This window comes from Lissotriton vulgaris, chromosome 2_1, assembly GCF_964263255.1.
Source record: "Lissotriton vulgaris chromosome 2_1, aLisVul1.2, whole genome shotgun sequence".
In the NCBI taxonomy this organism is placed as follows: domain Eukaryota; kingdom Metazoa; phylum Chordata; class Amphibia; order Caudata; family Salamandridae; genus Lissotriton; species Lissotriton vulgaris.
In genome coordinates this window covers 1278488349-1278502750 of record NC_141687.1, presented here as the reverse complement: position 1 = coordinate 1278502750, position 14402 = coordinate 1278488349, and the positions used below count along the sequence as shown (strand labels likewise).

At 42.9% G+C, this 14402-nt stretch overlaps 1 protein-coding gene across 2 annotated transcripts in view; it reads right to left on the bottom strand.

Annotated features, from left to right (window-relative positions):
• The window catches only part of SCN4B (sodium voltage-gated channel beta subunit 4), a 413320-nt gene that overhangs the window by 190467 nt on the left and 208451 nt on the right, over positions 1-14402 (bottom strand). For both annotated transcript variants that reach the window (XM_086957010.1, XM_086957011.1), the window contains exon 2: positions 12596-12768. In XM_086957010.1, coding sequence (XP_086813136.1) covers positions 12596-12768 — 173 coding nt within the window. The remainder of the gene's footprint in view (positions 1-12595; positions 12769-14402) is intronic.

Here is a 14402-nt window from a genome sequence, read left to right as displayed (position 1 = left end):
TTAATAAAATATAACAAATATACATAATAAAAAAAGACACACATAAAATTAATAATTTATACATATATATTTACTTTACAACAATTAATAAACTATTATTTTTAATTTTTGTTAAAAAGTTAAAACAATATAAAAAATAACAATATACATCATTGATTTAAAATATAAAAAAACTAAAATGTATAATAAATTAAAACATGAAAGCATTAAAAAATATTTAAACTTACATTTCACAATACAATCAGTCCAACAGAAGGGAAAGTGTTGGATAGCAAAGGGGTAAAAATAACTATTCCCATTCCAGTGAATGCAAAAGTAGGGTAAGTGTTGGATTCCAAATCCAGTGTGTACAACAGTAGGGAAAGTGTTGGATAGCGGAGGGGAAAAAAATACTGTTCCCACTCCAGTGAGAGCAACAGTAGGGAAAGTGTTGGATAGCAGAGGGGAAAATATTACTAGTCCCACTCCAAAGAGTGCAACAGTAAAGAAAGTGTCGGATAGTGGAGAGGTAAATGTTACTAATCCCACTCCAAAGACTGTTCCAGTAGGGAAAGTGCTGAATAGCAGAGGGGTAAAAATTACGATTCCCACTCCAGTGAGTGCAACAGTAGGGAAAGTGCTGGAAGGCGGAGGGGTAAACATTGCTATTTCCACTCCAGTGAGTGCAACAGTAGGGAAAGTGTTGGATAGCGGAGGAGTAAAAATCACTATTCCAACTCCAGTGAGTGCAACAATAGTGATAGTGTTGGATAGCAAAGGGGTACCATTTAAAATTCCCACTCCAGTGAGAGCAAAATTAGAGAAAGTGTTGGATAGCAGAGGGGTACAATTACTATTCCCACTCCACTGAATGCAACAATAGGATAAGTGTTGGATAGGGAAGGGGTAAAAAGTTTTATTCTCACTTAGGTGAATGCAACAGTAAGGAAAGTGTTGGATAGCGGAGTGGTAAAAATTACTATTCCCACTCCACTGAATGCAACAGTAGGATAAGTATTGGAAAGCGGGGGGTAAACATTTGTGTTCCCACTCCTGTGAATGCAACAGTAGGGAAAGTGTTGTATAGCGGAGCGGTAAAACTACTATTCCCACGCCAGTTAACACAACAGTAGGAAAGTTTTGAGTAGCAGAGGGGTAAAAATGACTATTCCAACTCCAGTGAGTGTGACAACAGGGAAAAAGCTGGATAGCGGAGGGGTAAAAATTACTATTCCCACTCCGGTGAGTGCAACATTAGGGAACGTGTTGGATAGCGGAGGGACTAAAATTACTATTCACACTCAAACAGTTAAAACAAAAAAAATATTTAAAAAAGAAATATCAAATATATCAAATATATAAAAAGAAAACATATTATAATATTAATTACATATAACAAAAACCTACAAATAATATATCAAATAAAATAATAACAAAATGTATAAAAAATAATTATTTTAAACTAGAAAATATTTAGAACAAAATTAAATTAATATATTAATATATTCATTTTATTTCCTACCCTTTAACACCACACCAATAACAAAACACTTCAATGTTTATAATTCAATTTACTTCCATAATTAACATAATTAATATCAATAAAAATATTATGAATTAAAAATACTAATAAACATTAATTGACTACACACACTTTAACACTATAACATCCAAAACACACACCTAAATTAAACTATAAAATAATAAAACACAATTAAACCGTATTTTCAAATTAGAAACTATTACTATTAACAACTAATAATAAAGTAATTAAAATGTATTTAATACCCACAATTTACCCCTTTAAAAGTAAAAACAACACACAAAAAAATAAACATTTAACCAAAATAAATATCAAATAATTATCCTTAATTATCAACTGTGGGCCCAATTACGATCTCGCCAGGAAAGCTCTTCATACGGCTCGGATCCGGAGGGTTTTCTGAGTGAAACGTGCTCTGGGAGTCCGAACGAGCTAGTACAATGCATCCGTATGCCCACAGACAAGGTTCGCTCAGACTCTCATTGAACTCTATGTGAGCCTCTGTACAGATGCGTACACAGTCCCATAGCAAAAAGGGGTGGGTGGGGAAAAGCGCACACCCTGTGGCGGGTACCATGGGGGAACCATGGGCACCCCCTCGTGATAGATTCGGAGGGCCCAGGGTGAAGCGCAGCCCACTACGGCCCCCCGAAGTATAATTCCGACAGCCGTTTCGTCTCACTGAGAGTGAGTCGATTTGGCTGTCCGAAATGTTCCTCGTACTCGCTCAGTCGGAAATCGGCTACACTGTGCTGCACGATTCAGCGGCAAACGAGTCGTATGGACAGGATCCGGCTCGGAAATGATTCGGTTGATGCATACACAATCTTAGCTTCAAACTTGGTTGTACGGACCTGTGTATGATTCGGTCAGAAACAAAGGCTATGACTGGGATCCGGTAAAGCTAAATCCGATTGGGAGGCCTTCCTAGTGAGATCAGAATTGGGCCCTATATATTAACTAAATGAATACAAATTACTTCCCACCCTTTACTCCTATGTCATGTCAAGTCAGATATTCTTATAAAGCGCACTTTTCGCTGGAAGGTCTCAAGGCGCTTGTAGCAAAAAAACAGCAACAACAGACAGCACACCCAAAACCTGACAGAATGATTACTTAGGGAAAAGCCAGGTTTTAAGCTTTTTACGAAAGCATTTGTGGTCCACTATGGATAAGAGGTGTGATGGCAATTTATTCCATAGAATGGAGGCAAGGTAGGAAAACGAACGGCTACCATTACGGAACATACGAACGCGAGGCTAAACAAGGTATGATTTAGTACCAGACCTTAGCGATCTTCTTAATATGTACCATTGACGTTTTTTTGCTAGGTAATTAGGGCCGGTGTCGTACATTATCTTGTGTGTGAGACTTAAGATTTTAAAATGGCTTCTTTGTCGCACTGGAAGCCAGTGAAGAGTTTTGAGATTTGGAACAGAAGGGGATCTAGGAGGAAGATTAAGAACAAGTCTGGCCACAGTATTCTGAAGGGTCTGAAGCTTGGAAAGCAGATCTTCATTAAGAGCTGGTAACAGGGCATTACCGTAATCAAGACGACTGATGACTAGACCCTGCACCAAAGGTTTCCTTGCTTCAATGGGTAGCCATTAAAAGATTTTTCAGAGGTTGCGCATAATCCCATAGCAGACACCTAAAACCTGGTTAACATGAGTTTTCATGGACAGAGAACTGTTAATGGTAATTCCAAGGTTGCGTACTGCAGACTTAGGAGAAGGACATAGACCTAATTCCGAAGGCCACCAGACTTGTGCCCAAAATTCCTCTGCTTTACCAAATAAAATAATATCAGTTTTGCTGCCATTAAGTTGTAACTTATTTCTTCTCATCCAGTTGTTAATATGGACCATACAACTCTTGAAACGAGAACGTGTGCCGACGTAATCAGAACCACAAGTGACAAGCAGTTGGGTATCGTCGGCATAAGACACGGTTTCAAAACCGTACGATCTGATGATACCGGCTAGAGGTGTTAGATACAAATTAAACAGCTTGGGGCTGACAATAGAGGCCTGTGGGACCCCAACAGTGACTGAACGACTAAATTAGACTAACGAGTCTACAAGAACGGTGGTAAAACGGTCCGTCAGATAAATCTCAAACCAGTCCCAGGCCTTCCCTCTAACACCCACCTCCCACAGTCGATGTATCAAAATACTGTGGGAGATGGTATCGAAGGCTGCAGACAAGTCAATGAGAACCAAAATTGCTGATCCCCCCTGTCCAATGTGAGCCTGATGTTGTCAATAATCTCAATGACTGCAGTCTCAGTACCATGGGCAGCCCAGAAGCCAGATTGCGAGGAGTCCAGGAGAACGTGGTTCTCTAGGTAGGCAGTGAGCCGTTTGTTGGCTAGATGCTCCAGTACCTTCCCAAAATAGGGTAGCAAGGAGATGTGACGATAGTGGACTGGTAAGGTGGGGTCGGCTGAAGGTTTTTTAAGAATCGGCTCAACTTGAGCCTGTTTCCACCTAATCGGAACTTTGGCTTGATCTAGTGACATGTTAAAATTTTCAGTTAAAATATTAGCAAATAAAGGCATACTCTTAGTGCAGGAGTGGGGTGAAAAAGGGTCTGCTGGGGAACCTGATTTGATCTTACTAAAGCCTTCTAGTACTTCAGTGATAGTTATGGGTTCAAATTCCATTAACTGTGGGGCATCATTTATTTCCGCCAATGGGGGTGTCATAGGCATGTTCCTACTTTACTGAAATTGACCAAAATCATGATGAGGAAAAGATGAGTAAATAGTTTTCATTTTATTATCAAAAAAGGAAGATATAGAATCTACTGACTCTTGAGTGGGGGCAAATAGAGATTGCTCGACCAAAGGGGATGTGAACTCTTTCAATATTTTATAGAGTTCCTTACTAGAGTGTGCAGCGTTGTTTATTTGCTGAGTAAAATAGGTCTTTTTGGCCAATTTAATGTTTTTCATATAATTAAGATAGGACTGTCTGTAGTTCCTGCGATCTTCGTCAGTTTTGGATTTCCTCCATTGACGTTCAGCTGTTCTACTAATTTGTTTCTCGATTTTTAAAGCGGTTGTAAACCATGGTGAAGCTTTGTTTTTTACATTGACATTGGTCATAGGGGCAACTTTGTCCAATGCACATACAGTAGATGTTTCTAAAATAGCTATGGCCTGTTCCTCCGTATCAGACTGACATATCTTCCACGGTTTAAAATGAGCTAAGAAGGAGTCTAGTTTACGCCAAGGCCGAATCAGAACTCTTCTGTTCTGCCCAGAATTCCTCTGAGAGTATGTGAGCATACTAACTTTTAAAAGATAGTGGTCTGTCCATTATATAGGAAGAGGTGGTTCAGTGACCAATTTGGGAGAATTAGTGAATATTAAATCTATCGTATGACCAGCTCGATGCGTAGGGCCCATTACCCTCTGCGTCAGACTTAGTGTGTCCATCGCCCCGACTAAATGGCATGAATCAGAATACACACCGCAACACATGCATAAAATTAATTACTCAATTACCATAACTAATGACCAATTAATTAATTTACAAAAATTAACAACCAATTAATAATTAAATAATAGTAAATTACTTTTAACACTATAACATCTCTTAATAATAATAATCTTTATTTAGATATAAAACATATCTTTAAAAGAATTTACAGATTCACAGCCTGACCGAATATTAGAATAAAAACTTCTAGGAGTAACAACACAAGTGTAGATATAAAGGCACGATCCATTAACAAACATTATTAAAACAGGGATTTTATCTCATAGTGTATATTAAAATCACAAAAATTGAAACAAGGCGCCAGATTGCATTGGATATAACCAAATTATGTCTAACGTTGCTGAGAATGATGCCAGTTAATACTGTTTTCGGTGAGAAAAGAAAGTTTGAGCACTTTAGCATGGTCTCCTTAAGTTGAAGATGTGATATGCTCGCTGGATACATTTTATAAATTTTATGTTTAGCACTGTGTTTTCCGGGTTCAGAGCTGCCATGATGGCTTGCCTGCAGGACCGAACCCCCAGCCTATTCCATTCTAATTTTAATCCGGACCTGCGTTCTGTGTTAAGGGCTGGGCAATGGCAACTTACATGCAACATGGTTTCCGCCGTTTCCCCACACCCTCTACAAGAGAGATCTTCCGATGTACGTCGCCATGATGGTAAGTCCTGCAAGAAACGCCAGTCACCCAGTCTGATGGCAATAAAGCCGCGTTTCAGGTATAATGGATATGTGCTGGCCAGATAGCAGGCTGGGACTGGGTGTCTGTAGGAATTTATAGTGACCCAGGCATGGCTACGTTTCAGAAAAAGTGCTTTGTCGGTGAGACAAGAAATCATTCTCACACATTTTTTTATAGCTTTTTTAAATGCTATCTGGCCTGGGTTTAGGGCCCACAAATCGCTTGCTGACATTTGGTTAATGGCATCTGTAAAAAGTCGTCCGTACAAACCCCCCGGATTTATCTGGCTGATTTCTTGCCAGACTAAGGATTCTAAAGTACCTGGCTCAGCTTGTCTTAACTTGTGACACAGGTTAAGGTAAGCCCCAGTGGCTGAGGCCTCATAGTTTATTAGCCCCATCTCCAACCTGATCTGCGCTGCAGAGGCGGTCTTTGGCAACCGGAGCACCCCTTTGTAAACTTTAGTGGTCTGTTGGTTCAGGGTTGTGTTCATTTTACCACTGAAAATCTCAACACCGTAGGATAAAGTGGGGCCAACCTTTGCTCTCATTACCTCCAAAAGGGGAGCTAAGGTTGGACCGGAAAGATCTTTTGCAAGTTTGCCTAGTGACACCATTAGGGTCACTGCTTTAACTCCGATCTCTCTACGCTGTTTTTTGTAGCTACATTTTGAGTCCAGGTGGACGCCTAGGTATTTATAGGACTGGCCAATTTCTAAACTAACATTATTGAATGACCAGCCGCCCCCTGTGTGTCGTTTCTTACCGAATGTAAGTACTTGCGTTTTCTTTAGGTTAACCTCGAGTTGGTTGCTGATCGTATAATCAAACAGTTTATCGAGGAGTCTTTGTAACCCTACCCTGGTTAAACTAAAGAGAGCCAGGTCGTCGGCATATAAAAGATTGCTTAGAGTCATGCCACCCACCTTCGGAGAGTGACTATTAGTGTCGTCTAGGACCGCTGACAGATCTGCTACAAATAAGTTAAAAAGGAGAGGGGCCAGCACACATCCCTGCTTCACTCCTCTAGTTGTCATTATTTTACGTGAGAGATGTGTGCCGGTCCCCAGCTTCACCCGCACCCACGTCCTAGTGTGGAGCTGGATTATTCCCTCTAGTAGTTTCTCTGGAATCCCCCACATCTTTAGTTTGGCCCATAGGGCCTCCCTGGGGACTCTATCGAATGCTGCTTTGAAGTCGACAAAGCAGCAATGAACTAATCTTGAGGTTGCAACTGCCCTGTCGACTACAGTTGTTATTGCTAGCAAGTTAGTACGGGTTCCTGAGTGTGCCACAAACCCTGTCTGGTTCATTGGCAAAAGCTTGTTGTCCTTTACCCATAACCTTAGGTCCTCTAATAGGAGACCTGCATAATGTTTTGCTTCAATGTCCAGGAGGGCAATGAGTCTATAATTGCTCGGGTGTGCATGAGATCCAGATTTATAAATTGGGTGTATTATGGCTCCCCGCCATGACTCTGGGATTGTGGCTGTTCTTAATGCGTAATTGAAGAGATTGGCCAATGTTCCTGACCAGAGGGTAATATCTGATTTAAAAAAGTTTGTGGCAGGCCGTTTGGGCCTGGCGCCCCGTCAGATCTTGCTTTTGACAATAGATTCGAGACCTTTTCATGTGTTATACTCCACGAAGGACCATGCCCTTGGCTGGTCTCAATTACGGTGGTGTTTCCAATAGGGCTTGGATAATCAGGAGACTTAAAGTGATCGAGCAGGAAATTTGCCCAGTCTGATTCCGGGATATTAGCCGACCCCGTACACACTGTTCCTAAGCTGGTGCGGTTAATAAGCGCCCAGAATTTCCTCGAATTTTTTTGCTTACTTTCCCACACCAGTTTACTCCAGAATTGGTTTTCGTGTGCCCATTTGTCCTTTTTAATCGCTCGCATGAGTGATTTTTGTGAGGTTTGATAATTGGATATGCAATCACTGTTTCCTGGGAATTTGGCCAGTGCCCGCAGGGCCTTATTTCTCGCTTTCTTTAGTGACTTCGTTGTCTGAGATAATGTAAATTGATGTGTCGAGGTTGCCCTTTGGGCTTGATGCCTTGCAGGGAACAGATGAATCAGATGGGAGCATAACATGGACCATTGTTCAGTTGGACTGGCCTCATGCTCCTGGCCCAGTCTTATTATGTCCGAGCTTGCCTGAAGAATATTCGAGCTGATTTCTTCAGTCCACTTTAGGCGCTTTAAGTTTTCTGTGTAAGTTCCCTGAAGTGTCGATGGTGCCTTTTTGTAATACTCTGGGTTTATGTTGAAGACTGTGACCTGGGGCCTGTGATCACTTTCAATTCTTGGGTGTATTCTAAAGTCAATGATACAATTTAACAGGGGTGCGGTGCAGATTGTGTAATCCAGATGCGATTGCTTTGAGCCGTTTGTCCATGTCCACTTTGGTGGAGTGTCCCCGGGTGTTCTGCCGTTGATAACAAGATAACCTGCACTATAAAATTGGCTCACGCATAGGTCGCCTAGATTAGTTTGGGTTTGTATGAGCGGTTTAGTTTGCTTTGTGGCCTCGATGATTTGTATTAGAGGGGGGCCATCATTATCTGCTACGTTCCCCTGAAATAGGTAGGTGTTAAAGTCCCCAGTAACTATGCAGTCTGAATTGGGTTGGTCCGTGGCTAAATCGTTCATAATCTCAGTTAGACGAGCCAGATGGACCTTTTTTGTGCGTGTACTGGGGTTAATGTACACATTTAAGAGAAAGAGGGGACGGTGTTTCCGCCAGGGATCGATCTTGACCGCTAGGATCCAGTCTTCCTTAAGGGGCCATCGTGTTATTCGGGCTTTTATAGAGTTTGATACATAAGTTGCCAGCCCGCCTTTCGAGTGGCCAAAGCGACTGTCCCTGGTTGCTGGATTCCATGTCTCAGTGAACCCGAGCACTGGACACCCCTGTAAGGCCCAGGTTTCCTGTAGTGCTATTACTGAGTGGTTCCCCAAGAAAGATTGCGTGTCTGGGTCCCCAATTTTTTGGTGTAAGCCGCTTATGTTCCAGGAGCATAGTAGGGTAATTTGTTCTGATGGTGAGTTGGATGCTGCTCCTGACTGTGGTGGCTGAGCTGGAATTTTTGTGCCGATTGGCATGATCATAGGATTAGCTGGTCATTCGTGGCTTTTATTTGATAAAATTGCTGGGAGCCAGTCCCATCTTTGGCCAATGTCTTTGGTGGCTACATCTCTGGGTTGGATGTTGCAGTCTTCTTCTGGCCCTAAGGCATTTTTTAGAATTGAGTAGGTTTTTTCTTGACCGTTCTGCCTTGTTGTCCTAGTTTTTTTCGGTGATGGTAGTTGGTTGAGGAGTGTGATTGGGTAGCCCGGCAAAGAGTATGGGTAGACTCGAATACCCCATTCCCTTAAGGTTGGTTTGTTGTTCAAAAACGTGGAGGCCCACTTTGCCTCCTTGAATGTCACCAGAGTTACCTCCAATGGTTGTGTTCCTCTTGGTGGGAGGAACTCGATAGCCTCGATTTCATCCGATACTAAGCCCATGAATCCAGGGATCCCCTCTATCAGTTTGAGTATGTTTGCTCTGTTGAGGATGTCATGGCGGCCCTTTGATTTATATTCTGGGGCTAGTATGATGCAAGAGTATGATGTAGCATTGGCAGTCTCAGTTTGATGGTGGCACATTATGTTTTTATTAGGTCTCGATCCTTCATTTTGCTTGATCTCCTGTGCTATCGAGTTGGTCTTGGTCTTTGGCGACCAGCGATGATTTGTGGGATGATCTGGTCTCTGAGTGTGAAACGTTTTAGTCAGATTCTGACCCGTCATTGCAACGTCACCCTGAACAGGGGGTGTGACGTACCCTGTTTTTGGAGACACTTGGGTTTCTTTGATTCTGGATATCCCTTTTTCGTCTTTTGTCGAGTCCTTGTTTATTGAAGCCGGGCCAGACTCTTTTTTGGCTACTCGTGTTGAGGGATAACTTATTTCCTGGGGACTCCCCATTATGGGATGGATGTTAGTAACAGGTAGGTCCTCTTTTGTCTTGGGCGCTGCAAGGTTTCCTGGCAAAGGTGGAGCGTCTGTCGCACTCGGTGCTTGTTTGCTTGATGCCGTTGAAAAAAGCGGGTAGTATCCCGGGTTGGCAGCAGTTCTTGGTGCCTTGGCCTTATTTCTTTGTTTACGTTGGCGCTTGCGTTCTCTTTTGCTTAGCTGGGGTTCAAACCCTGACTGATCGTCCTGGGTGGTGAGTGTCAAACACTGGGGACTGGCCAGTGGGCCCTTCGGAGAGTTAACCGAACTGGTGGTACCTCTATTTGGCGACCCCGTCTTTCCCTGCTCAGCTTCTGTCTGGCCAGGTTGTGTGAGACCTGGGGTTGGTTGGCCCCTTGCCTGGTTTAGGTGAGAGTCTATGACCTCGGTTGGCTTAGTGCCTTCTTTGGCAACTGGCTGGGGAGTGGCATAATCCTGGGTCCAATATGATGACTTTTGAGTTGGAGCTCCCGGTGTGGTGCCTGTGCTGCTGCCCCTCAACTTCCTTACCTCCTGTAGAACACTGGCCAGGAAGTCAGGGAGCGATGATAGAGAATCGATTATTGGGGAGCAGCAGCATACCGACTGAATTAGTTTTGTCGAGGCTTGGGCACCCATAATTAGATTGTTCAGTTGGTCTAATTTATTATCTATCCCTGCCGTGAATACGGCTAGCGTGTTTAGGAGATCAACCTGTACGTCCAGTTTGTCCGAATGGTAGTGTAGGGCGTTGACTGTTTGTTGAAATGTCTGCAAAAGTTGGGGCCAAATGCTGGAAATTGTTTGAACATCATGATTGGAGTTTAAGACGGTAGGAGAGTCATTTGCAGGGTTTTGGGTATCTTTAAAAAGATAGGACAGATCTGCTAGGGGCTGGTCACTTGGATCGATTTTAGTAGGGGTCTTTTGAGACGGGGGCATAGTTAGTTCGTATGGAGCAAATGAATGCAGAACTGTGGGCGATGGGCATTGGCTTGGCTCCGTCAATTGAGCGGTAGGGATACTAATTAGGTGAGGGATTTGAGCAGAACTATTGCTCAGTGCGGTGCTTTGGGCGTGGATTTGAGCACAGATTATCTTCCGGTGTGGGTCCGGCAAATCTTCTGTTGCGAAGGGAGAGTCTTCTTCTCCTTGGGAGGTTGCCAAAGTACATTGTTTCTGGGTTTTTGTTGTGGAACCAGTCTGTGTTTTCAATGGGCTCGTCGGAGAGGTTTGCGACAGGAGACCACCCTGGGTGTCTGACGGCAGATGGGCCGGTTGCTGGCCCAAAGCCCCACCCGAGAATATATTCTGTTGGCTGTTGAAGTTACATGGTTCTGGGTTGGCACCACCCCAGCTTCCATGACTTCCAAGACTGGGCAGTGGTTTAATTGGAGTGGCGCCAAAGGTGAATACCTCCCTGACTTGAGCTGACTTGATGTGTTCGCCTTCCCAAGGGTGGGCGTTCGGGTTTTGTTGAAGAGGGGAAGTTAATTTCCACTCCCAGAGTGGATTCCTGCTCCTGGTTGCCTCCTGGGGCTGAGACTGTTGAGGAATTTTGGGTGTAGTTAAAAAATAATTTAAAAGATCAGACTGCTTTCCTTCGTGTGGTTTGATCTTGGTCGTGGCCTTTTGGGAAGAGCTGCGGCACCCTTCAGGTGGAATTCCGTCTGCTGGTTGGGTTTCACTGGCTGGATGGGGGGCCATCGCCGATATCGGTTGCCTGGGCCTTTTTCGTTTTGGGACCGATACCGCCTTCCTTACTTTCCCAGACCTCATCTTTGTTGTGGCTTTTTGTTGCAGCACTGGTCTTCACGCCGGGGCAACAGTAAGGCTGCAGGTAAATTCCTCAAACTGTAGACCGAGTGATAAGAAGGACTCTAACTGCTCACCCCCAGCTCCCAGCTCTCTCCACTCAGGGAAACAAGACGTGACTCCCTGCCGTACTGGGGGGCTCTTGTGACTCTGGCTGGTCTGGCGGTACTTGCTGCTCGCTTGCTGCGCAGTCTCATGCAGGTCACGGGAGGAAAATTTCTTCTCCCTCCCTGGGCTCACTGATAACATCTCAATTTAACAAATATTAATAAATAAAAAATAATAAATACATTTAATATAAATAAATTACTTCTGACCCTATTCTCCTATAAACCCACAACCCACTACGAAACTAAAAAACGCAAAATGAAAAAAAAAAACTACTAAAAATGTAACACATATTTAAAATAAAAACAATTCTTATACAAAAAAATACATCACATACATATAAAATGTATATACTAAAATACATAACATTAATAAAAAATGACATTTTTAACGACTATATTTTTGCAAATGATATTAAACACTTGGATAGTAATAAAATCGATATTACTTATCTTAAGTTGATATTCTTGACCACGATATACTTGCTGTCGATTTTCCTGAACCACAATTTTAATGACTCGATATTTGTGCAACTCGATATTTTTTACTCGATATTCTGTCTCTGCGCCCGGCTAATTGTTACTTTTAGGTCTGGTGTCAGCTAAGGCCTTCTGATTGTAATGAGATTATACACAAAATATATTTACTTCTTGGGGCTTTCAGCCTGCTCTCTTCTTTCATTACACTGGTAGTGCGTCATTCACATGTTTCCTCCCACCACAGAATATAGCACAGGGTACGAGGTCTAAGGGCTTACTTATCTGAGAGAGACGGCATTGTAATCTTGCACAATGGGCACTTACACACAAAAAGTAGTACCCCTTGGCCAATTGTATTACGGTAACTGCACAGAAAGTGCACAATAATTTATCCAAGTAAATGTAAACAATTCACACAAAGTTAAAACTCTACCAGGGGGGAGTGGTATGCCCCCATAGAGAGTATGTTTAGTGTTTTCATGCTGGGATATTTTCTCACCACATTGTAGGTGTCGGTGCTGTTGTACGTCCACCAGAATTCGACATTTTCAAACCCAATGCAGGTAGCAAAGATACAGGGCAGGAGTACATCTGTGCCATTCTTGGCTGTCACTATGTTGGTCTTCCCCACCGACACCTCGAGTCCAGGAGCGCCGGGGATGAAGAAGAGACCTGGGTCAAAGGCAAGCAGGCGTTGGTAAGGGCATGTGAGCATCTCACTACTGATATAACAGCACAAGAACATTATACAGCTCAAAACTCAGCTCAAAAGGAATATTACAACTGAGTGCTGGTATACAAAGAGTCCAAACAATTAATGGATGGAAATCTACGAGCAAGCTCTTCTTACCCACTAGGTGTGTGCCTAGGATGCAAAGTATTCCATTGTGTTGAAGTGTTGCCATTACAAAATCGATAAACTGTCAACAGATCAATTTGAAAATCATTCCAAAGGCACAAGTGCTACCCAAACCAGTGCTTAATTTGAGCTGGTGGATTTCTGTGCTCGACGCTGGCACATAATTGTCAGCACTGTTGCCTGTGATAGTCTGTCACAAGGTGCCACTGTCTGGCTAATTTAGAGAGGACCACTACAACAGTTAATTATTAACTCAATATACATTAAAAATATTACCTGCCACCCAAGCTATACTTAAAGCTTTGGGGGCCTGAAATAGTCCGAATTGTCACACTTGTAAGAGTGTGAATGTTAGTACTTGTGTTATTATTATCGTTGGCACCATGGCAAAAGCAATGTGTGGTGCAAGCTGCAATGGCCGCCTGAAGAGAGTTCTGGCACTTATTTTTTTGCAAATTAAGCAAGTCCCAAACTGCTCAGAAACACACCAGCTAAAATCTTGTGTATTCGCTTACACGAGGATTAAAAGTAAATGCTGGCATTTGTCAAATGCTGATTCAGGTAAACATTATTTTCAGGTAAGAACCTACAGGGTGCATTTGGTAATGCTTGCACTGGTGCATCAAAACACAATTTTGCACTTGTGAGCATTTATAATGTAAATTGGTGCAACTGTTTGCGTTGATATCTGTCCTATGAGCTCCCACACAAATCTTTAAGTCTAAACCAATGTTTTTACAGAAGGGAATTAAAATGATACTACTAGTGTTATGGAGCTCAGCTTGCAGTCCTTGAGGGGCTGTCTGCGGACAAACGCCCCAACACACCTTATGGTGTGTTACATTCGCCAACAGCCTCTTAGCTGAGTGACACCTTCAGGCAAACTACAGGGATAAACCCTAATTCTAATGTCACTTTCGCTCTACTGTGCAACTAAACTGGAATTAGATATTTGCTCTGTAGTAATAAATGTGTGAATGTGAGTTTTTTTATAACAGTTACCACTGACCCAATATCACGTTTTAAATAACATGTGATATTGGGCTAAGATTATTTTCACTGCCAAGATAGTTCCATGGTGTGTGCATGCATACACACACAGCTATAGTCATCAAGAAAACAAAGGTTCGAGTTATGATGGGGGTATTGCGCTGCCCGACGTGCGGCGATATTACTGGGCGTCCCAACTTGCGGCAATCAATCATGGCCTCTACGGCCCGGCGGTTAACCCAGGCTATGCTATGGATCGATGGCTCGTGGGAGACGGGAATTACTACAGAGCGTTATACTCCAGGTCTCTGGATCGGAAGCTTACGGGTCCCACTAAAACTATGGTTCATATCTGGCGTGCAGTCACTAAAACTTTGGGATGGCACAATAGGGTTACCATGGCCACCCCGCTGTTTGAATCGGACATATTGGGGAAGTTGTGGCACACGAAGGGCTT